Source organism: Caretta caretta, chromosome 2, assembly GCF_965140235.1.
Source record: "Caretta caretta isolate rCarCar2 chromosome 2, rCarCar1.hap1, whole genome shotgun sequence".
In the NCBI taxonomy this organism is placed as follows: domain Eukaryota; kingdom Metazoa; phylum Chordata; order Testudines; family Cheloniidae; genus Caretta; species Caretta caretta.
The window spans coordinates 145,393,088-145,417,784 of NC_134207.1; the positions used below are offsets into that span (position 1 = coordinate 145,393,088).

The window sequence follows — 24,697 nt, forward strand, 5'->3', positions numbered from 1 at the left end:
TGTGTGTGATGGGTGGGGTGTGTGTGTGAGAAAACCTGGATTTGTGCTGGAAATGGCCCAACTTGATTATCATACACATTGTAAGGAGAGTGATCACTTTAGATAAGCTATTACTAGCAGGAGAGTGGGGTGGGAGGAGGTATTTTTTCATGCTTTGTGTGTATATAAAAAGATCTTCTACACTTTCCACAGTATGCATCTGATGAAATGAGCTGTAGCTCTCGAAAGCTTATGCTCAAATAAATTGGTTAGTTTCTAAGGTGCCACAAGTACTCCTTTTCTTTTAGTGAATGTGGTTGGCAGCCCAGATATGGAGAAGACCCTGCAATGGCTGTTCAAACAGCAGGAGCAGATGCAGCAGGCCCTGCAAAGTTTTCAGTCCCACCAGGCCGAGAGACAGGCCTTACTGACCTGGCAAGCAAAGCAACAGCAGAGTCTGCAAGAGTTCATACAGGAGCAGACCGGCATGCAACAGCAGCTCCTGCAAAGAGTGGTGAGTTCTGCAGGAGGGGATGCCATCCGCCCGGTGGGCTGGGGACTCTGTAAAATGAGCCCAGTGGATGATCCGGATTCCTTTCTCAGGACCTTTGAGCGGATAGCCACATGCACCGGGTGGGAGAGGGCAACCTGGGCCCTCCGACTGGCTCCATACCTAACGGGAGAGGCACAAGCAGCCTATATGGCCTTGAGCAACGAACAAGCCCAGAACTATGAGGCAGTGAGGGCGGCCATTCTAGACCAGGTGGGCCTGTTGACAGAGTGGTACCGCCAAAAGTTCTGGGTGACCCGATGGATGGTGGCAGTGTGGCTGTGGGCATATGCCCAGAGACTAATGGACTGGGCCACTCGCTGGCTGAGGCCGGATACATGCATGGTGGACGAAACAATGGACACGCTGGTCCTACAACAATTGCTGCAGAGCCTCGCTAAGAACATCCATGTCTGGGTGAGGCATCACCAGCCTGTCACTGTCGAGGCAGTGGTCAGGTTGATGGAGGAATATATCGAGGCAGAGGGCCCCCGGAGGGAGCACTGAACCTGTAAAGGTTGGCTGGACTCAAGCTGGGGGGGCAGAAAGGGGGGCAGAAACTGTCCACCATCCCAGTGAGAATTGGGAGGAACACCCAAACAGGCCTGATAGATACCGTGTCAGCCTGTTTGCTTGTACAGAGGGGGCTGGTGAAGCCGCACTGGCTGATCGCGGGGGCAAGGCTGGCCCTCGAGTGTATTCATGGGGACAAGAGGTCCTGTCCGGTGGCCCAGGTGCCCCTAGAAGTGAGGGGCCACTTCAAATGGAAGCGGGTTAGGGTGCTGAAGGGGCTACCATACCCGGTGGTGTTAGGTAGGGACTGGGGCCCACTACCTAGGAAGAAGCGGCGAGGTGCCCTGAAGGAGGAGGCAGATATCCCTAGACCAAGGATCCCAAGTGGGAAAGATGAGCAAAGTCCCAGAAAGAGCAAAGAAGAGAATCCTGGACAACAGAGCCCAGATCAATTAGACCTGCAGGAAGGGTGTATGGGGGAGCCGGCTAGCCTCAGCCCCTTGTAAGACGAGAGGGGGCAATTGGGACACTCCACAACACCACTCCCCAGGGAGGGGACCCAGAACCAGCAGGGTGGTGTAGGGGAAACGGAGGCACAGAGGGTCCTGCAGGACAGTGAGATGGATTCTGACCCCCTTCCAAAAATAAAGGCGGTACAGGGGATGGGACACCTGCAGGGGTGCGACTGGTGTGACGACCTGCAGGCAGAGGTGGAACTATGGGGGCAGCCACCCCCCGAGCAATGTACGTTTTGCGGGTGGGAGATGGAAAAAACCCCAGGGGAGGATGCCGGGCATCACCTGGCCAAGAGTGGGGAACTTCCCCGGAGGACCCCTCCCGGGCAGAGGGGCCGAGGTCGACCGGACCTGGCAGTTCATAAGGGGGGAGGCCACGCCTAATTGACAGAAGGGAGGCACCTGCGAGCCTCATTAGCCAGGGGCTATATGGGGCTGGCAGGAAGGAAGTGAAGGGGGGAGAGAAAGGAAAGGGAGGAGCCAAGGGCTGTGTGTCCCTGCTTGCTGGAGAAGCTAGCTGTCCCCCAGGTTGCTAGTTTGGAGCAGTCTGTAAATAGACAGTGGGAGCTGACACTATAAATAAAAGGCACTGGTGACTGCACCCAGAAGAGGTCTCTGGCTGATTTGTGGGCACAGGGGTCCCATAGTGCAAGGGCAAACAGGAAGACCTCCCTACAGACATAGACTCATACGTATTAGTATTGATTATCTCATTCCTGAAACCGTTAACCGTGGCCTAACTCAGGACTACCATGTCCTGTGGTGTGCCCTGTCGTTACTGGTCTGCTCCAGACCTAAGGTAAACAGATTCAGTTCTTTGTTTAGTTCCCCAAAGTAGAGGGGGGGAACCAGTAGACCATTTATCTATGCCAAAGGTTGCAAACACTCAGACTAACTTGCTCTAGCTAATCATACAGGATACAGGCCTGTAGATTACATGCATTACAGCCAACTATTATGGCTAAATCTCATGAACAACAAACTGGCATTCAACATAAACAAAACCCAAGAAAATACTATGATTCACTAATAATAAGATACGATAACAAAATAATATGAATCAAACCAAAAGAAAACATATTGTGCAATAAAACAAGCTAGTAAATTGGCCTTATGGGCTACAGCACCAACCTTACATCTTAGGGGCTGAAAGAAGTATGCAATCTACTAAAAATCAAGTCTTTATGTCCATCTGTCTATCACCCACCAATGGATGGTCTGGTTGGACAATTCAACCAGACCCTGAAAAGAATGTTAAAAAAAAAATATTCCTCAGGATCCCTGACATTGGGATCAGCTGATCCCTCCCCTGTTATTTTCGAAGTTCCCCAGTTATCTACTGGATTCTCCCCATTTGAACTCTTACGTGAGAGACAATGCCAGGAAATACTTGACCTGATCCAAGAGATGTGGGAGGAACAGTCTCCTAGGATGAAGAATGTGATAAAGTATATTCTGAAACTTCAGGAGAGGCTCGAAACCCTAGGGTCCTTTGCCACAGAAAACCTCCTTAGTGGATACTTCTATCATTGCATACTTCTGTCTGCCCCTAAAATGTATGGTTGGTGCTGTAGCCCATAAGGCCAATTTACTAGCTTGTTTTATTGCACAATATGTTTTCTTTTGGTTTGATTCATATTATTTTGTTATCATATCTTCTTATTAGTGAATCATAGTGTTTTCTTGGGTTTTGTTTATGTTGAATGCCAGTTTGTTGTTCATGAGATTTAGCCATAATAGTTGGCTTTAATGCATGTAACCTACAGGCCCAGGAGAGAACCTATAAGAAAAGGATGTATAGGTGCATGTTTAAGCTGGGAGATCGGGTTCTTCTTCTACTTCCAAGTATATCGTCTAAGTTACTTGCCCTAAATGGCAAGCCCATACAAAGTCATACCCCAAGCTGGGCCAGTAAACTACAAAATCAGGCAGTCCAATAAGAGGAAACTAACCTAGATCTACCACGTTAACCTTCTGAAGCCATGGAAGGAGCAAGAGAGGTTATTTATTGCTCCTTATCCCCCTGAGCCAGACCCAGTCCCCAAGTGTCCACTTCATTGGACCCAAACCCTATACAGATGCGGGAACACCTCTACCCAGAACAGAAAGCCTAAGTGAGAAGCCTTGTAAAAGTTTTCTCAACCGTGTTTGTCTCCCAGCCAGGGTGGAATCATCTCATGCAACACCATATCCAAACAGAACCAGTACCTTGTCCAGGAGAACCTATGGTCACTCCCTTCAAGAATGTGGGAGGCCATGAGGCAAGAGGTCCATGTGATGTTGGAAACAGGGGGCATTGAAGAATCCTGCAACAAATGGTGAAGTCTGGTTGTATTGGTCCCAAAGCCAGGTGGTACTATCCAGTTTTGCATAGGCTTCAAAAAAGTCAAGCCATCTCCAAATTCGATGTTTACCCATGCCCCGAATGGAAGAATTACTAGACCAGCTAGGTGAGGCCTGATATATCACCATGTTAGACCTAACCAAGCGATATGGCAGATCCCATTCACATCAGAATCACAAGAGAAACCTGCCTTTGCCATGTCGTTTGGTCGCTATCGTTTTGATACCATGCCCTTTGGTTCCATGGTGCCCCAGAGATATTACAATGGCTCACAGATGCTGCTTGACTGAAATATACTGTGTGGTCTGTTTGTTTGGGGGACCATGTGCTGACCTTTATGTGCTGAGCCTAGTGACCTTCTAGGCAAGGTTGAGAGCTTCTTAAGGAGGCTTTGATCCTAAAACCCTTTAGCACCATCAACTCTTAACCAGAGGGCAGGGCTACTCAGGAAGACCAGGGATTTAAAAAGCCTGCTCTTAAGCGACCAGAGGAGCTAGGGAACAGGAGTGGCTAACCAGGGAAATTTTGCGAGGGACTTTACAGGGGGACTGTGAGTGCGGGCTAGATACACTTACCATTCTTTAAACTTAAAGCCAAAAACACCCCCTGATAAAAACAAAACAACAACAAAGGAACAAGCTTCAGGAGTAAAAAGATAGTGCAGGCGGAAGTCCAACAACAGAGTAGGGGCTATCCAGTTTATTGCACCAAATGCAGCATATATGATTACCTGTGAGCAGGTGGCTTACGCGTGTATTCGGTGCAAGGAGCTCCTAGCTCTCAGAGACCATGTACAGGCTTTGGATACTAAAGTGCCTGAACTGGAGGAGATAAGGGAGACAGAGGAGTACGTAGATGAGACTTTCCAGGACACAGTAGAATGGTCCCACACCTGGTCTGACAGCCTCTGTGCTGTTGAGGAGGATGTCAGTTCAGGGAAGGAGGATGTCATAAACATACAGCTAAGGGTAGCCTAGAATTTCTCCTTACCTGTAAGAAGCTAAGAAGCTCAAACAGCCTGGTTGGCACCTGACCAACAGGACCAATGGGGAAAGAAGATACTTGCAAATCTTGGGGGGGAAGGTTTTGTTGTGCTCTTTGTTTTGTGTGGGGGATCTCTCTTGGGACTGAGAGGGGCCAGATAGAAATCCATCTTCTCCAACCCATCCCACTCCAAGTCTCCAATATTGCAACCAGTATAGGAAAGCCAGGCAAGGTGGATTAGTTTATCTTTTGTTAACTTGTGAATTTTTCCTGTGCTAAGAGGGAGGTTTATTCCTGTTTTCTGTAACTTTAAGGTTTTGTCCAGAGGGGAATCCTCTGTGTTTTGAATCTGAATACCCTGTAAAGTATTTTCCATCCTGATTTTACGGGGATGATTTTTACCTTTCTTTTAAGAACCTGACCGATTTTTCCATTGTTCCAAGACCAAGGGGTTTGGGTCTTTGATCATTTTGTAATCAATTGCTTAGGATATTATTCTCAAGCCTCTGCAGGAAAGGGGGTGTAAGGGCTTGCGGGGATTGCTGGGGGAAGAGGAACTCCAAGTGGTCCTTTTCCCTGGTTCCTTGTTAAATCACTTGGTGGTGGTAGTGTTACTTAAACCCAAGGTACAAGGGAGAATTTGTGCCTGGGGAGTTTTTAACCTAAGCTGGTACAAATAAGTTTAGGGGGTCTTTCATGCAGGTCCCCACGTCTGTACCCTAGAGTTCAGAGTGGGGAGGGAACCCTGACAGAGGACATCCAACAGGAGCAGAAGGAAATGATCCCATACTGGGGACCCTCCTTCCAGATGATGTTGTGGTATCCTCTCGCACTGAGGATACCTCTCCAGTGGAGGGAACTCCAGTTATTAGGAAGAGATATGTATTAGTAATGGGCGATTTGATCATTAGAAACATAGATAGCTGGGTTTGCGATGACCAGGAGAACTGCATGGTGACTTGCCTGCCTGGTGCGAAGGCTGCGGATCTCTCGAGGCATCTAGATAGACTTACGTGTAGTGCTGGGAAGGAGCCAGGGTTCATGGTACATGTAGGTACCAGTGACATAGGGAAGGATAGGAGAGAGGTCCTGGAAGCCAAATTTAGGCTGCTAGGTAAGAGATTGAAGTCCAGGACCTCTATAGTAGCATTCTCTGAAATGCTTCCAGTTCCACACGCAGGGCCAATTAGATAGGCAGAACTGCAGGGTCTCAATGTGTGGATGAGATGATGGTGTAGGGAGGAGGAGTTTAGATTTATTAGGAACTGGGGAAACTTTTGGGAAAGCGGGAGCCTATACAGGAAGGATGGGCTCCACTTAAACCAAAATGGAACCAGATTTCTGGCACTTAAAATTAAAAAGGTCATAGAGCAATTTTTAAACTAAGGGCTGGGGGAAAGCCAACAGGTGTGGAGGAGCATGTGGTTCAGACAGAGACATCCCTTAGGGGAGGATCTATTCATGGAGATCTCAATGTCCTAGTAAGGCGGAGAGTATGGAAGATGATAAAATACAGGTAGGATCTGATGAAAAACAGTCAAATGAAAAAAAGTCCCATTCAATTATGTCATGTAATGGCAGACAGCTAAAAAGTGACAAGTTTTTAAACTGTTTAAATACCAATGTTAGAAGCCTAAATAATAAGATGGGTGAACTAGAGTGTCTCATATTAAATGAAGCTATTGACATAACAGGCATCACAGAAACTTGGTGGAATGAGGATAATCAATGGGACACAGTAAAACCAGGGTACAAAATATACCGGAAGGAGAGAACAGGTCGTGCTGGTGTGGGAGTGGCACTATATGTGAAAGAAAGCATAGAATCAAAAGAAATAAAAATCTTAAATGAACCAAACTGTACCATAGAATCTCTATGGATAGTAATTCCATGCTTGAATAATTAGAATATAGCTGTAGAGATATATTACTGAACACCTGACCAGGATGATGACAGTGACGTGAAATGCTCAGAGAGATTAGCGAGACTATTAAAATTAATAACTCAATAAAAATGGGGGATTTCAACTATCCCCATATTGACTGGGTACATGTCACCTCAGGACGGGATGCAGAGATAAAGTTTCTTGACACCTGAAATGACTGCTTCTTGGAGCAGCTGGTTCTGGAACCCACAAGAGGAGAGGCAATTCTTGATTTAGACCTAAGTGGAACACAAGATCTGGTCCAAGAGGTGAATATAGCTGGACTGCTTGGTAATAGTGACCATAATATAATGAAATTTAACATTCCTGTGGCACGGAAAACACTACAGCAACCCAACACTGTAGCATTTAATTTCAGAAAGGGGAACTACACAAAAATGAGGAGGTTAGTTAAACAGAAATTAAAAGGTAAAGTGCCAAAAGTAAAATCCCTGCAAGCTTTTTAAAGACACCATAATAGAGGCTCAACAGAAATGAATATCCCAAATTAAAAAACATAGTAACAGAACCAAAAAGGTGCCAATGTGGCTACTCAACTGTCAAGGTTCCTCCCCCACTCTGAACTCTAGGGTACAGATGTGGGGACCTGCATGAAAACCTCCTAAGCTTACTTTTACCAGTTTAGGTTAAAACTTCCCCAAGGTACAAACTATTTTACCTTTTGCCCTTGGACTTCCACTGTCACCACCAAACGTCTGACCGGGTGTATTTTTGAGAAAGCGTTGTTTGGAAACGTCTTTCCCCCCAAAATCCTCCCAACCCTTGCACCCCACTTCCTGGGGAAGGTTTGGTAAAAATCCTCACCAATTTGCATAGGTGAGCACAGACCCAAACCCTTGGATCTTAAGAACAAGGAAAAAAACATTCAGTTCTTAAAAGAAGAATTTTAATAGAAGAAACAGTAAAAAAGAATTACCTCTGTAAAATCAGGATGGTAAATACCTTACAGGGTAATTAGATTCAAAACACAGAGAATCCCTCTAGACAAAACCTTAAGTTACAAAAAAACACAAAGAGAGGAATATCCATTCTATTCAGCACATCTTATTTTCTCAGCCATTTAAAGAAATCATAATCTAACCCATATCTAGCTAGACTACTTACTAAGTTCTAAGACTCAATTCCTGTTCTGTCCCCAACAAAAGCATCACAGAGACAGACTCTTTGTTCCTCCCTCCCTCCAGCTTTTGAAAGTATCTTGTCTCATTGGTCATGTGCCAGCGAGGTTATCCTAGCTTCTTAACCCTTTACAGGTGAAAGGGTTTTTCCTCTGGCTAGGAGGGATTTTAAAGGTGTTTACCCTTCCCTTTATATTTATGGCAACAACAAAGTAAAAGAAACAGTGGGAGGCAAAAAGGCATCCTTTAAAAAGTGGAAGTAAATCTTAGTGAGGAAAATAGAAAGAAGCATGAACTCTGGCAACTGAAGTGTAAAAATATAATTAGGAAGGCCAAAAAAGAATTTGAAGGACAGCTAGCAAAATTTTTTTTCAATGTGCAGCAGCAGTCAAAAAAAGCAAACAGAATGTTGGGCATCATTAAGAAAGGGATAGATAATAAGACAGAAAATCTCATACTGCCTCTATATAAATCCATGGTACGCCCACATCTTGAATACTATGTGCAGATGTGGTTGCCCCATCTCACAAAAAGATATAGTGGAAAAGGTTCAGAAAAGGGTAACAAAAATGATTAGGGGTATTAAATGGCTTCCTTATCAAGAGAGATTTATAAGGCTGGGACTTTTCAGCTTAGAAAAGAGATGGCTAGGAGGGGGATATACTTGTGGTCTATAAAATCATGACTGGTGTGGAGAAAGTAAAAAATGAAGTGTTATCTACTCCTTCTTATAACACAAAAACTAGGGATCACCAAATTAAATTAATAGGCAGCAGATTTAAAACAAATGAAAGGAAGTATTTTTTCACACAATGCACAGTCAACCTATGGAACTCCTTGCCATAGGATGTTGTGAAGGCCAAGACTATAACATGGTTATAAGATAAAAAAGAACTAGATAAGTTCATGGAGATCTAGATCCATCAACGGCTACTAGCCAGGATGGGCAGGGATGGTGTCCCTAGCCTATGTTTGCCAGAAGCTGGGAATTAGGGAAGGATCACTTTAAGATTACAAAAAGAAAAGGAAGATTACAGGTTTTGTTCATTCCTTCTGGGGAACCTGGCATTGGCCACTGTTGGAAAACAGGACACTGGGCTATTTGGACCTTTGGCCTGACCCAACTTAATGTTCTTTCTCTCTCTGTGACTTCTGAGCACTGGTGCTAGGAACTGACAGTGCTGCAAGGGCACAGGGTGCTACCGGACAGCTGCGGGAGGCCTATTAGTCTTGACACAGACCAAGTCCGCACGCCCACTGCAACAACCTCCGCATGGCAACCAGGGCACCACGCCCCTCAGTCAGGTGGCTTCTCCGCGGCACCTAATGGCCTGGGCAGATTGACCGGAGCGTAGCTGCGCCCACGCCCGGCGACTCCCACGGAGCTCGCCTTGGGTTGTTCCAGGGCAGAGCAGGAGCCCGCGAGGCCGGGGAGCTGCCACCCTCCCTGGGGCGCTTTCCCCTAAGCCCGGGCCTGGCCCGCTGCTGGGTCGCAGCGCGGGAACCCCGGCTTCGCCCCGCCCCCTGACGCTCTCGGGCGCGCGACCGGAAGTGGCAGCTGACCCGGAAGTGGCGGCGGCGCAGGGCGATGGCGGAGAAGTTCGACTCGCTGGAGGAGCAGCTGGAGAAGTTTGTGGAGAACATCCGGCAGCTCGGCATCATCGTCAGCGACTTCCAGCCCAGCAGCCAGGCCGGGCTCAACCAGAAGCTGTGAGACCCCCGCCGCGCCCGCCCCCGGCTCAGTGGCCCCTGCGCTGGCGGCTGGGGGTCTCCCTGGCGGCCCCTTGCAGGCGCCGTGGGGCCTTATGGGAAGCGGGCGTGGGGACACTTCCCGGAGGAGCGACGGCCTGTAGCCACTTGTGGGTGGGGAGGCCTGTGGTGCCTCCTCGCCTGCAGGCGCTGTCTCGCCTAGGAGTAGTCAGGACGGGTCTGTCGGTGATGGACCAGTGTCCACATGTCAAGTAACGCCTGTCACGTGGCGTGGTGATCAGCAGGGAGCAGGTCTCTAACGTGCAGTTGCATTGGTGTGTGAAGAGCAATACTTAGGTTTAAATAAACTGTAAACTAAACTTTGAAGCATGGTCTATTAGCATGATTCAACAGGATGCAGTGGTGCCAAGTGTGCAGCCTGACGGGAAAATATACTGATTTCCAAACCTGTTTGTAGTAGGGTCAAATCTGGGACATGTGATTGCAACAATAATGATTTATTTTGTGAGTGTCCTGTGACGATTAATTAACTTATCTGTTTGGAAGGGACTCATATACTCGGTATGGTGTGCTGTGTACCAAAGACCTAGATTTAGAAGTGCATTAGGAATCCAGGGCTGCACATGGAAAAGGTGCCATGAGAACCTCCAGAGAACCTTTTCATTCCCTTGTTTATTCTTGCAGCCTCTTGTAGGCAGCAACCCAACAGCAGTGAGATCAGTTATACTTTGAAGCTGAGAAAATGTAGAAGGATGTTTGTAACTAATTTGGGTCTGGTTTTATAGCCACATGATTTTTCTCTTCCCAGGAATTTTATGGTTACTGGCTTGCAAGATATTGACAAGTGCCGACAGCAACTTCACGATATAAGCGTACCTTTAGAGGTTTTTGAGTAAGTAACTTTACATCTGGGGAGCAACCTCCACACATCATCAAATTGAAGAGACAGTTAATCTTGGAGTGTTAGACATTTCCACTGCAGTTTTTGTGTTTTGTTTAATTTGACTTTTTAGAAATATTCCTAAAGAATCTGAAGGAAAAAGAGTAAGACAAATTATGAGTTATCCATCTATTTTCACGTTTGTTTATTTTGTCATTAATGTTTGCATAAATTGCATAACTCAAGGCTGGGAAAGAGCTTATCTAATTCAGTTACTTGGTACTGTGTATAGCTTTCCATCTCACTCTGGTTCTTTATTCAGGATTCAAATCTTGCTTTAGATTACAAGTGAAAACTAGTTTGTTTTTTATCAGAGCCCCTGTTTTTGTACACCATAGTCACTGCATATATTTACATAATTGGCAGTCAGTTGTTAATTTTGCATTCACCTGTTATACTCTTACTGATCTAGTTTTGGGCCAAAGTTTAATGGCAGAGCTATGTGAATCAACTTATACTGCTCAGTGAGTTAGCACATTAGTCATTCAATTTCATGAATTCTAAATTACCTCAAATGTGACAAGCTGAGAAATGTGTATAGTATTGCTACTTGTAGATGGCTAAACCAGGTGGTTTCAAAACTTTCTTATAGTTCAGTCTATATTTTAATAGTTTGAGACAATATCTTTCAATTTATTTTCAATCACATAACATCCTTGTGGCAACTATAGTAATTGTTTCTGTGACATAGTAAAATTGGGGAAATACTAATGCCTTTTTAGCACTTTCTAATAAAGTAAATGTGTGACCTTTTTAAAAGAAGATAATTTGAATATTTGGTTTTTTTCATCTCCCCACTTCTGTCTACTCAGTTCTTCCCTTGATGTTCTAGCTGCTTTATTCCTTTCTCCCTGAATACCACTTTGCTACTGTTGTCACATCACTTTGCTTTGCTCTCACTGCTGGTCCATTTGCTGATGGTGACTCCTGTTTCTTCTCCAGCTTTCATGTACTTACTGGTGGTCTGGAGAGAGTTAGCTAGTCACATGGTGCTGATTCCCAGCACATTCAACAATCCTCTAGGCTCTTCACAAGGAAAAGTCTGGACACTTAGAAGCAGCCGGCCATTGAAAACCAGCACCAGATGTTTGCAGATCACTGTCAGGTGCTCCTTGGATCACAGTTTGGGAGCTGCTGGCCTAATCCACATATTAGAATGCATGCTTCAGATGGAGGAACACAAAGCATACTTGTATATGCCTTTCTTTTACTCGGTGTAATTGAGCTTCTCATTGCTGTATTTAGTGAAGATAAGGAATATCTTAACTTACATGATACACTTACATGGCATCTTTCATATTTCCAGATACATAGATCAAGGCCGTAATCCCCAGCTTTACACTAAAGAGTGTTTGGAAAGGGCTTTGGCTAAAAATGAACAAGTAAAAGGCAAAATTGACACTATGAAGGTAAGATGAGTATAATGTATAATGAGTATAATTTGGGGGGAGGGATAGTTCCGTGGTTTGAGCATTGGCCTGATGACTTCCTGAGGTCCCTTCCAACCCTGATATTCTATGATGTATTAAAAATATAATTGTGTTCTTTATAATAAGGATAGGAACCATATTTAAGTATTTCTAAGCCTTGTCATCTTTTTGGAATGATTATCAGATTTTCTTCATTAAGTGGGTTGCACTGCGGCTTATTTCCAATCTATTTGTCTTAACTGATAATTTTTCAGCTTGTCTTGTAGTTATGGTCTCTAATTCTATGGTAAGGTTAAATACAAAATCAAACTTTCATTTCTATAGCCATAACACACATCTAATCTAATCTTCTTTATACAGTCTGTTCATAGAGCTGCCACCTCACTTTGATATCTAATGATGGAAAGTGTCAGGTGTGTAAGAGCTAGTTGGTTTTGTTTCAACTGCTATTCCATAGGTACTGAATGTATAATTTCCTAAGCATGGCTATGGTGTGCAAATTCACCATAAAACAGTTCTAAGAATAGAAAAACATGGAGGATACTTTCTAATTATCTCTTTCTAATAAAGTAAGATGGTTTCTGTTATTTGATAGTTACCCTTGTGTGACCTAAACAGTTCCCCAAAATTCAGGGTCCTGTGGGTTGTATTGGTCAGGAGGAGAAACTGTTGATTGAGCTTGGTATCTTCAATGCATTCCTGCTTATTTACAAAAAATTCAGAGAGTCATGTTTCCCTGAACATAGCAGGAGTCAAAGAGGAGAGAGTTTCTTTGCTCACAGTTCCAAGCCTCTTTCAACCAACACTCAGCATAAAAATATCTCTAGGCTTTTATCATGCTCCCAGGCAAGCCTTTGTCCTTGACTTTCTGCTCTTTCACTGATTTTTGTTTTGTATTCTTGCTGCTTCCCTGTCTCATACACCGCTGCTAAAGCAATATTCAATGAAGCCTCTCCATCCACATGTGCCTTGCATGTGTCTGTGTTTTGGCTGGAGGCTGCTATTGTTCCACCTTTCTGGTTTCATAAGAGTTTGAATATTTTTTCTACTTTTCGTGAGTGAAGGGCAGTTTAACCACACCAGTTTCAACAAGGTTTAACCCAACCCATAACAGTATTTTCCCCTTGTGTGATGCTAAAGGGATTAAATCAAAGTTTAAAAAAAAAAAAAAAAAAACCAAACCCACTCTTAAACCCATGAATGGAGGACACTTAATTAACTTTTAGTAGTAACAGCAGTCTGCACTTATTCCCCTTAAATAAAAGCATTGTTATGTTTTCCAAATCTTGTTTGGCCTTATTGCCTTTGGAACACTGATGTGTGGATAATAGTTATAGATGTATAACAAGAAACTGTTGTACCTAACAGTAAAATACATCTTTTGTGAATTTTATCATCTTCAGTATGAGATGAGGCACACAGTGGCAGATGATATTAAATGGAAGTTCAAGTTGATGTTAGTTAAAATGTGTTTGTCTGAATTAGTAGTTTCTTTTCAATAAGATTGTGGGCATCCTGTTTCCTAATGTTTAATCAGCCTTAGGAATTCATTACTGAAAGATATTGAGACAGTTTTTAGCAAGACTCAAAAAATCTGCAGCTGAAGAATAGCTAGATTTAAATACGCACAGAGGACAGCAATATGCGTGCTACAAGACATAAATTGATCTCCAGGTTTCAGTGGTCTGTGTTCAGCCTTGTGATGTAGCCTTACATACTTGGCTAAGTGCATTATTCTTTTTATTCCTTCTGAAGTGCTGGGTGTAAGATGCTCTTTTTGGGTAGAATATCAGGCTTGGTGGACCTATTGTGATCTAGCATAATAGTTTTATGTTTAACTATACAAGTCGTATTTCTGATGGAGAGAGTGTGACTGGAGCATGCTGTATGCTGGCTATAGCCAGTTATTGGACACCATAGTACAAATTAGAGAAACTCCTAGGTTGCTCTAATCTGCGTTCAGGGTTGGGATAAAGATTCAGGAAGCCATAATTGATTGGTTCTCAGCATCTTTCCCTCCCTTACTAGAGATTTCCTACCCTTGTCCTGTGATTGTGTGAGGGAAGGAAATCCGCTATGCTTTGCTAGGTGCTTCCCTGGTCTCAAGTAGTATCAATCAAACTTCTATTGTTTTCTCCCTGAAGCTCCCACAGCCTGGCAGGGAAGTCAGAACTATTCTCTCCTTCCGCTGTGGTGCACCAAGCGGATGAGTTGCTGAGCTGTTGCATCGGGGAAGGGACAGCAGTTGCTCAGAGGAACTTGGCTCACATCAGAGTTGCTCTTGAGGCTTCAAGAGAAGAGCTAGGAAGCACTGGGGGAAATGGTGGAAAGGGGGCTGATTCAGGCTTCTTAGTTTACAAACTTCAGGACATGGTTCAGCACACTTTCAATTAAGTAAGTGCCGGTTTTCTTCTTTAAAATGATAGACTTGAGGGCCACAAATTGGACATCATTGCGCCAGAGCTTATCAAGAGTCTAGTTTCCTTACCTTTCTTGAAAGAGTTTGATTGCTAGTTTAGTTTATAGAAAATATAAAATAGATTTCAGGCAGTTACTATGAATAAGGGTCTTGTAAGACTTGTTTTTTCTGACTTGAATACCATTCAGTGAGGTCAAGGAATGGTAGACCTGGTTGACTATTATTTGCAAATAGTTCAGTGAATAACTTATTCTGTTTGACTGGCTCCAATATATGGCCAATTTTTTTATATTCTAAAATCTTTTTTCATTCTAGAAATTTAAAAGCTTATTGATTCAAGAGCTGACTAAGGTCTTCCCAGAGGACATGGCCAAGTACAAAGCTATTCGAGGAGAAGAACCTCCTCCTTAAGACTGCCTTTGGTATGTTCTAAGATGCCTAATATTTTCATGGAACTGATAATCTTTTGTGAAAATGTTGAGCTCACTGGACAGAAGAAGTTCTTCAGTCTTCCTACTAGGCATGTTCATGTATGTGGTTATGGGCTGTGAGGGAGCCTGATTACCACGCACTGTTTTTGGGTGGTTTTGTTTTGATTTGGAAGCCATAATGTTTTCCTACAGACTTTTATGCATCTAAAGATTGCATTTGAAACTTCCTGTACTACTGTGTTCTTTCCACAAAAGTTGTTTGAGGCATGTGTGAGACTTGCAAGCTATTGTACGTCATTTCCCACAAAGTACATTTTTAGTATGGAAAAGAATTATGATCAAGTGCCAGACTGGATAAATACACTTCTTTTGGAAGCTAGTTATACTTGATTATTAAAATAGGCTACAGCCTATCTCATGTGGTGGGTTGGGGAGGAAGGGCGGGAATGAGAATTGACTACTATTAACTAGCTCTTTCCTGATAGTTTATAAAAGCATGACTGGACAGGACTTCTTTCTTTTTACTAAATTTCTGCTGAAATGGAAATCCATTGTCAGGTGCTGTACATCCATGTAACTTTGTCAACCACAACCAAAAAGTCCCCTTCAGTCCTGTGAATGGAAGGACAGGTGGCTGAGGATGGAAAAATTGAACATTTTCAAGGATGGCCTCCCAGCCGTGCTTGCATTTTGTTCAGCATTTGATGCAGAAACAAATCTTTTATTAAGTGTATTGCATTTTCTTTGGGCAAAATATATAATAAACACTTTGAAATGAATATTGTAGCTAGTTCTTCTAGTATGTTTCTGTTCCATACCATCTGTGACAGTCTGTACCTTGGGGGAACATATTGTATACTCTCCATATTATTCATTTTCATATAATTGTGATCTTACATATAAAGCATGCCTTGTACGGTATCAGGGGAAAGGTTATGATCTGCTGAGTCATTTCTCTATCCATATATATGTATATCATTAATGCATATGAAGTTATGAGAATTGTATTGTATGGTGGTCACTAAAACATGCTGTAAGTTGTGGAATCAGCCAGATATTCGCTCCCAGAGGCAACAACAAGGAAAGTAACCAATGCCCAGGCGGGGTGTCAAATAACCCATCAACAGCCATTGTCTAGCAAGGGAGCTACAATGCAATGACTCACCTACATGAGGCCCCACCAGGGGAATTGCTCAGCCTTCTTGGAGACTCCGCAATGCCCCACAGACATGCCTGGACTCGTGTTCTATAAGCATATGGACTGAGAGTATAAAACAGGCAGAGTGGACATATTCTGGGGCCTTCTCCTGCCCCCACCTATGCTGCAAGCAACCAAGACACTGAGAAGAAGATGACAAGACTCCAACACAGAAGATTAGCCCAGGCTTAAAGGACAAACCTGTATATTGAGGACTGCAATATCCAGTGGGGTGAGGAAAAACTGCTTAATCTAGTTGCTGCCCAGTCTAATAAGGTTGAGAGTTTAGACTGTATGCTTTTATTTTATTTTATTTTATTTTATTTTGGTAACCACTCTAACTTGTTATGCTTTGACTTATAATCACTTAAAATCTGTCTTTATAGTTAATAAACTTTGTTTGTTTTTGTTCTACCTGAAGCAGTGCATTTGGTTCAAAGTGTGTTACAGGCACCCCTTGGGATAACAGGCCTGGTACATTTCTTTGTTAAAGTGATGAATTTATATAAGCTTGCAACATCCGGCGGGCATAACTGGATACTGCAAGACAGAGGTTCCTAGGGTTGTGTCTGGGACCGGAGATATTGGTTAGTGTCATTTGCTTGCAAGTAGCTTACATGCCAGAGGCTGTGCGTGAACAGCCCAGGAGTGGGGGCTCTCACAGCAGAGCAGAGTAAGGCTGGCTCCCAGAGTCAAGGATTGGAGAGGCCTAGGAGATCACCAGTCCAGATAACACCAGAGGGGAATGTGTCACCATCCCAATGTTGCCGGCACCCAGTGCCGAGAGGCTGAACAACAGCTGGAGTGGTTCGTTACCTGGTGTGCTACACCCAATAATTACAACGGGGTGGAGAAGCAGAAAAGTTTATTTGCAGCTGCAAACAGGTACAGGGAGAATAAAATCTCAAATCTTGCACACAGAGCAGGAAGTTACACAGGCTTTTATACATTCTTTTTTTTAGCATACTTATTTAATAGCAAGCTGCCCCAAGTATCTATATAGCCAGCCAATCCAGTTCCCAGCTAGTTTTCTGATTTTTTGTATTATTTGTTAAACTATACATAAAGCTGCTTTATTCAGCATTGTTTTTTTATATTTTTTTTGTTTGGCCTTGCTTAGTTTCAGGCAGTCTGACGCTGCAACATACTGTTGCAGATTTTCAGCATAACTGCTGTGTGCGCCTCCAGGCGGGGGGGCCAAGGACACTTGGGCCTAGTACGCAGAGCTGCTGCGAGTGCCTCCAGGCAGGAGGGGGGGGGGGGGGGCAAGGACACCTGGGCCTAGTGCGAGGGGGCTTCATCGACACTCGTGGTCTTCCATCCCCTCGAGTTACCTAGTGGCCATGCCCCAGTGTTCCCAACAACTCCCCCCTTTGAGAACACTCAACAGCCTTGGCTCTGAGTTTTCTTACTTGGGCTACTTATTTTTTTACAATATGACTTTGCATAAGCACTTTGTGATAGCCCTGAAGAGAATGACATATTAACTTTTGCAAAAGAGCCCTGACACATGATACTGCACAGCATAATACCAGTAATACAAGCAATACAGGAAAGAGAATTTTTAATAGCAGGCTAAATAAACCACCAAGCCAAGACGACAAACCCCAGCCTGAAAACAAGGTTTGCAACCAGTTGTTCTCTGGGGCAGTATAGGCAACCTGTGCTCCGGCTCGGGCATGGGCCTCAGCCTGTACTACTTTTTTATAGATTTTATAACTGCTATTATTTATATACACACAACATTGGGGCCCGACGAGGGCACAAACCCCTCCTTGGGATGCCAAGAGATAGTCCAAAGCCAGCCTGTTTTGGAGGGAAAACGTTCTGAGCTGCTGTACCTTTTTATTTAAAGTTTTTACTGCTGACCCTAAATTACTAACCGAGTTTTTTAACTTTAAGGCCACCTTTTTAAGTATTATTTGCAGCCTTACAGTATAGCGGCCTATGCATGCCATGGCTGGTCCGGTAAACAGTGGCGCTATTTTTAGTACAGAGCACCCTACCAGCTTCTTGGTTGTGAGGGGATTTTTTATATTGCCCTTTAATGCCGTAGTCAGTTGCCGCAGGGTTTTTTTTTTGTGACTTAACAGAGGTGTTTCGGGCATTTTTAATTTTTTTTTTGGGCAGTGTGGCAGTTATGGAAAGATGAGGAACTCCATGAGCTATATAACAGCTACCTGTCCAGTTGGCTGGCAGCACCTTGTAAGCCTTTCGGCCACATACAAAATAGTGACCCTGTAGGGCCCAGTAACGACTGTTTCTTAAGGGGATTCCTGGGATATTTAAGGCTGCTTTTTTAAACAGTTTATATGCCCCTAGGGGGGCATCCCATTTTTTTGACTGGGTACAAGTGGGGGCATTTTTAATTGTGCCATTTAAATTACACTTGCCATAGGGACCACTACAAACCCACCATTGGCTTGCTACATTGGAGATATTAACTGGAAGGCAAGTTACATTTTTAAACCCCTTTTTTGTGGTAAGATTATTTGTAAGTGTTTTTTTAAAAGGGGAGGAACCATTACACCCATACTGTTGGCCTCCCCTGTTGGTCTTTATTTAATACCCATTAGCCCATTGTGTAATAACACAGGAGCTTTTTCCCACAGGATGCCCATAGTGATTAGATTGGTTTTGGGTAAAACATAATGTACTTAATGCTTTTTTTGCCTTTGTTTTTACTAATAAGGTCAGCTCCCAGACTGCTGCGCTGGGCATTACAAAATGGGGAAGAGATGGCCAGCCCTCTGTGGAGATAGAGGTGGTTAGGGACTATTTAGAAAAGCTGGACGTGCACAAGTTCATGGGGCCGGACGAGTTGCATTCGAGAGTGCTGAAGGAATTGGCGGCTGTGATTGCAGAGCCATTGGCCATTATCTTTGAAAACTCGTGGCGAACCGGGGAAGTCCCGGATGACTGGAAAAAGGCTAATGTAGTGCCAATCTTTAAAAAAGGGAAGAAGGAGGATCCTGGGAACTACAGGCCAGTCAGCCTCACCTTAGTCCCTGGAAAAATCATGGAGCAGGTCCTCAAAGAATCAATCCTGAAGCACTTGCATGAGAGGAAAGTGATTAGGAACAGCCAGCATGGATTCACCAAGGGAAGGTCATGCCTGACTAATTTAATTGCCTTTTATGATGAGATTACTGGTTCTGTGGATGAAGGGAAAGCAGTGGATGTATTGTTTTTTGACTTTAGCAAAGCTTTTGACACGGTTTTTTACAGTATTTTTGTTAGCAAGTTAAGGAAGTATGGGCTGGATGAATGCACTATAAGGTGGGTAGAAAGCTGGCTAGATTGTCGGGCTCAACGGGTAGTGATTAATGGCTCCATGTCTAGTTGGCAGCCGGTATCAAGTGGAGTGCCCCAAGGGTCGGTCCTGGGGCCGGTTTTGTTCAATATCTTCATAAATGATCTGGAGGATGGTGTGGATTGCACTCTCAGCAAATTTGCGGATGATACTAAACTGGGAGGAGTGGTAGATACGCTGGAGGGGAGGGATAGGATACAGAAGGACCTAGACAAATTGGAGGATTGGGCCAAAAGAAATCTGATGAGGTTCAACAAGGACAAGTGCAGAGTCCTGCACTTAGGACGGAAAAACCCAATGCACAGCTACAGACTAGGGACCGAATGGCTAGGCAGCAGTTCTGCGGAGAAGAACCTAGGGGTGACAGTGGACGAGAAGCTAGATATGAGTCAGCAGTGTGCCCTTGTTGCCAAGAAGGCCAATGGCATTTTGGGATGTATAAGTAGGGGCATAGCGAGCAGATCGAGGGACGTGATTGTTCCCCTCTATTCGACATTGGTGAGGCCTCATCTGGAGTACTGTGTCCAGTTTTGGGCCCCACACTACAAGAAGGATGTGGATAAATTGGAGAGAGTCCAGCGAAGGGCAACAAAAATGATTAGGGGTTTGGAACACATGAGTTATGAGGAGAGGCTGAGGGAGCTGGGATTGTTTAGCCTGCAGAAGAGAAGAATGAGGGGGGATTTGATAACTGCTTTCAACTACCTGAAAGGGGGTTCCAAAGAGGATGGCTCTAGACTGTTCTCAATGGTAGCAGATGACAGAACGAGGAGTAATGGTCTCAAGTTGCAGTGGGGGAGGTTTAGATTGGATATTAGGAAAAACTTTTTTACTAAGAGGGTGGTGAAACACTGGAATGCGTTACCTAGGGAGGTGGTAGAATTTTCTTCCTTAGAGGTTTTTAAGGTCAGGCTTGACAAAGCCCTGGCTGGGATGATTTAACTGGGAATTGGTCCTGCTTCAAGCAGGGGGTTGGACTAGTTGACCTTTTGGGGTTCCTTTCAACCCTGATATTTTATGATTTTATGATTTTAATACTTTTTCAGTGAGTACTGCAACTGAATACTTCTGGTCCTGATAGGTGGCTTGCTGTAAAGAGGTCTTGTTCCAGAACGGTGAGTCCGTTCTTTCCTGCTCTTTGGTGGTGGCTAATTCTGCTAGGGTCAAGGGCAGCATGTCAAGGGGCATTCCCGTTTTGGGGGATAGTGGAGTTGGAGCACATACCCAGCAATCAGTCTGGTTTGTTAAATTAGCAACATGGTGCGCAAGCAAAACAAAGGAGTTATGCTCCCGATATGCACAGTTTGGAAATACCAATACAGAGAATAACAATGTTACCCAATTAATTATTACCAGAGTCTTCCCAACCCAGGGTCTCCAGTACCTGGGTGGGCCCATTTTAGCATTAAGGTGCCTGCTATTTGTGTCTTTTAAACAGTAGCTTTAGCCCGAGATTGTCACTAGATGAGGAGTCAGCAGGTTGGACGGTCCACTGTCCTGCTGACGAGGGGGCTGTTACTGCCTTCAGACGAGAGTGATGGATCCAGTTTTTGTGTCCCTCGATCTTTGCCGCTGTATGGGAGATCAGCAGGATGGTATAGGGTCCTTTCCACTTTTCCTGGAGAGGCTCGTCTTTCCAGGTGCGAACAAGCACAGAGTCACCGGGCTGTAAGGAGTAAACGGGAGAGTCCAAGGGGAGAGGCTGGGTAATCCTTGGTATACCTGTGAAGAAACAAGAGAACAGCAGACAGGGAACACATATACTGTGACAAAAAACCATTACCCAACTCCTATTCCCCTGACAGAACCGGGGTGCCATTTATAGGCCATGCCCTTCCAAACATAATTTTAAAGGGACTACGCCCTAATTTACCTTTTGGGAGAACGCGGATATGGAGTAGGACGAGGGGCAAAGCATCAGGCCATCGCAGTGAGGCTTCTTGGCACACTTTTGAGAGATGCTGTTTAAGGGTCTGATTGGTACGCTCCACTACACCACTGGCTTGCAGTCTGCAGGGCGTATTGAGTTTCCAGGGGATCTGTAAGGCATGTGAGATGCTTTGAATGATTTTTGACGTGAAGTGTGTTCCATTGTCAGATTTCATTCACAGGGGGAGTTCAAAGCGAGGAATGATCTTCTTAACAAACTTGAGGGCCACTGTCCTGGCAGTGCAGTTACGGCATGGGAAGGCTTCTGGCCATCCGCTGAACCGATCCACTATGACAAGGAGATATTTGAACCCTTGGGTCCGGGGAAACTTAGTAAAGTCTATTTGCCACACTTGTCCAGGGCCCGGAGTGGGTTCTAGGGCAGCTGGTGGCACAGGATGTCCCGGTCGGGGTTATTCTTTTGGCAGACTAAGCAGTCCGCTTGTACTTGGGCAGCCAGGGGTCGGAGTCCGGAAGTGATAAAAGTATTTTCCCATTAGCTGGATAAGTGCTTTCCTGCCAGCATGAGTGGTTTGATGTAGTTTTTGCAGCACTGGCCGGATTAGGCCCTTTGGTAAGAGGACCTTCCCTTCTGGGGATGGAGCCATCCCTCCTTTCACAACAGCATAACCCGCCCTCCTTTGCCCATTTATTACAGTACTGCTACCATCAGTGTACCACTTATAATTTGCATTTGGGAGGGGTACATCCTTTAAATCCGGACGGCTGGAGTACTGGACATTTATAATTTCTAAACAGTCATGTTTCTGTTCCTCTGTTTCTGGCAAGAGGGTGGCTGGGTTAAGGGAGGGGCAAGGCTGTAGGGTGACTTCAGAGTTCTTTAACAGCTTAGCCTGGTACCGAGCAATCCGAGCCTGGGTGAGCCAAAGCCCTCCCTTTGCATCCAATAAGGCTCGGACCATGTGGGGAGTATAGATTTGCATAACCCCTCCCAATGTTAGCTTCTCGGCTTCCTCAAGCAATAGGGAAGTAGCTGCGACCGCCCGTAAACATGCCGGCCAACCCTTTGCAACCTGATCCAATTGCTTAGAAAAATAAGCCACGGGACGTCTCCATGCTCCTAACAGCTGTGTAAGCACTCCTAGGGCCACCCCCCTTTGTTCATGTACATACAACTGAAACCGGCTTAGAGAGATCCGGCAGGTTCAGAGCTGGGGCTTTTATTCATTTTCTTTTTAGGATTTTAAATGCCCTGTCAGCCTCTGGAGTCCAATAGAAGGGGTCATGATCCGCTTTTTTTACACAGTCGTACAGGGGTTTAGCCCACAGTCCAAACTCTGGGATTCATATCCTGCAAAAGCCTGCCATACCCAGAAATGCCCTGAGCCGCTTACAATTATTTGGAGAGGAACTTGACAGATAGATTTCTTTTTTTTTTTTTTTTTTTGCTTGAACGCTGACGCTCCCCTTGCCTTAGCTGTAACCTGATCCCTCTCCACCTCAGACAACAGGGTTTTCAGGAGGATATTACAGTCGTCTCAATCGGCTTGTGACTACTGAGGCACCTCTCAAAGACTGAAATAAACCTGCTTGCGTTTGTTGAGAATTCCCCAGCCTGTGTTTTAAAAGCTGCTAAGTCTATTGGATTGAATGGCACATGGGTGTAAACTTGCATAGTGGTAGCCTGACGTCCGTCTGCCCCTGGGCAAGCCACAACAGTCTCGGTAAGCAAAGGATAGAGTCCCACCGAGGGAGCAATCTCTGTAACCCGAGGCATCCTACCCTTATACGGTGGGGGTGTGGGGGCCGAAGGGGACACCGGCTCTGCCATTACAGTGGGGGTGGGGGTCTGGGGACTAACATTAGCTGCTGCCGAACCAGTCGGAGTCAGATTACAGTGCTGTAAAATATCTGGTCGAGTACATAAAGTCAGAAACAAATGCGCATACATATGTTCATTCCATTTACCCATTTACTGACAAAACAAAACTAATTGGAGGATCGTGTTGTAATTAATTGACCCTTCTGGTGGCCACCATTCCTGGTCCTCTAGTTGATATTGAGGCCAGTCAACTGTACAGAATTGTTTTAATTGGCTTTTAGTCATTGGATCCGCACCAAATACCTTCCAGTTTGCTAGAATGCACTCTAGGGGCGTACACCGTGCCCTAACCTCTGAGCTCTGTCCCTGTCCCATACCTACAGGGTAACTCTGGGCGTCCCCAGGTTCCAACAGAGCATACAATCCGGATTTTAAAAGGTTCCTACCTTATCCAAGGGACCGGTTCTTCACCGTGGCCTGCAGCTGCTCCTCCCCCATGTCTAAGGGACCGGTTCTTCACCGCCATCCACAACAGCTTCTTCACTATATGAGTGCGTTGCACCATTGTGCCCTCGGGTCGATCAAATCGCGTCTCCTCCGAGGCTCCCGATGAACTCACCGGTGCACGCTGGGTGTCGGTTCTCGCCGCACTTCTCGACCTCCAGGAGGGGTCCGGGCAAGGCTAAATTGCAGCCTCGTCGCCCACCCAGGGACGCCAAAAGCTGTTGCCGGCACCCAGTGCCGAGAGGCTGAACAACAGCTTGAGTGGTTCGTTACCCGGTGTGCTACACCCAATAATCACAACGGGGTGGAGAAGCAGAAAAGTTTATTTGCAGCTGCAAAAAGGTACAGGGAGAATAAAATCTCAAATCCTGCACACAGAGCAGGAAGTTACACAGGCTTTTATACATCCTTTTTTCCAGCATACTTATTCAATAGCAAGCTGCCCCAAGTATCCATATAGCCAGCCAATCCAGTTCCCAGCTAGTTTCCTGATTCTCTGTATCATTTGTTAAACTATACATAAAGCTGCTTTATTCAGCATTGTTCTTCCATATCTCCCCTGTTTGGCCTTGCTTAGTTTCAGGCAGTCTGACTCTGCAACATACTGTTGCAGATTTTCAGCATAACTGCTGTGTGTGCCTCCAGGCGGGGGGGCCAAGGACACTTGGGCCTAGTACGCAGAGCTGCTGCGAGTGCCTCCAGGCAGGAGGGGGCCAAGGACACTTGGGCCTAGTACGCAGAGCTGCTGCGAGTGCCTCCAGGCAGGAGGGGGGGCAAGGACACCTGGGCCTAGTGCGAGGGGGCTTCATCGACACTCGTGGTCTTCCATCCCCTCGAGTTACCTTGTGGCCATGCCCCAGTGTTCCCAACACCAATATATTTTTCAATAAAATAATAGAGAGAGCTTGTACAAATTAGCACAAGTCGCAGCTACTGTTTATTGTAGATGCTCCTTGCAGGAAAGATTAGTTTAACAGGATCACCATGCAGTGCTATAGTGCACATAGTGAAAGGCTAGCTTCACGGTGGAAAAGGCTGAAAACGTCCCTACTTTTACCATGTTAGGGAGGCGTCCAAATAGTAGCAGATATG

General features: G+C 45.0%; 1 protein-coding gene and 1 long non-coding RNA gene across 3 annotated transcripts; one reads left to right on the top strand and one right to left on the bottom strand.

Annotated features, from left to right (window-relative positions):
• The first annotated feature begins 9,496 nt into the window (after nt 1–9,496).
• MED10 (mediator complex subunit 10) lies at nt 9,497–16,496 on the top strand. 2 transcript variants are annotated; one of them, XR_007355129.2, is made up of 5 exons: nt 9,497–9,658; nt 10,467–10,550; nt 11,905–12,007; nt 14,173–14,422; nt 14,763–16,496. XR_007355129.2 is itself a non-coding variant. In XM_048839522.2 (4 exons), exons 1-4 carry the CDS (start codon nt 9,537–9,539, stop codon nt 14,856–14,858), a joined length of 405 nt encoding a protein of 134 aa, XP_048695479.1. In that variant the 5' UTR covers nt 9,499–9,536; the 3' UTR covers nt 14,859–16,496. The 2 variants fall into 2 exon arrangements, 1 of the variants encoding a protein (XP_048695479.1); XM_048839522.2 differs by lacking the exon at nt 14,173–14,422 and having other exon boundaries at nt 9,499–9,658.
• A 1,127-nt stretch (nt 16,497–17,623) lies between these two features.
• LOC142071117 (uncharacterized) lies at nt 17,624–24,335 on the bottom strand. Its single transcript, XR_012667099.1, has 3 exons — nt 23,548–24,335; nt 21,263–21,428; nt 17,624–21,111 (listed from the first exon to the last, which is right to left on the bottom strand). It is a non-coding gene; the product is annotated as an uncharacterized LOC142071117 (long non-coding RNA).
• Nucleotides 24,336–24,697: the final 362 nt, after the last annotated feature.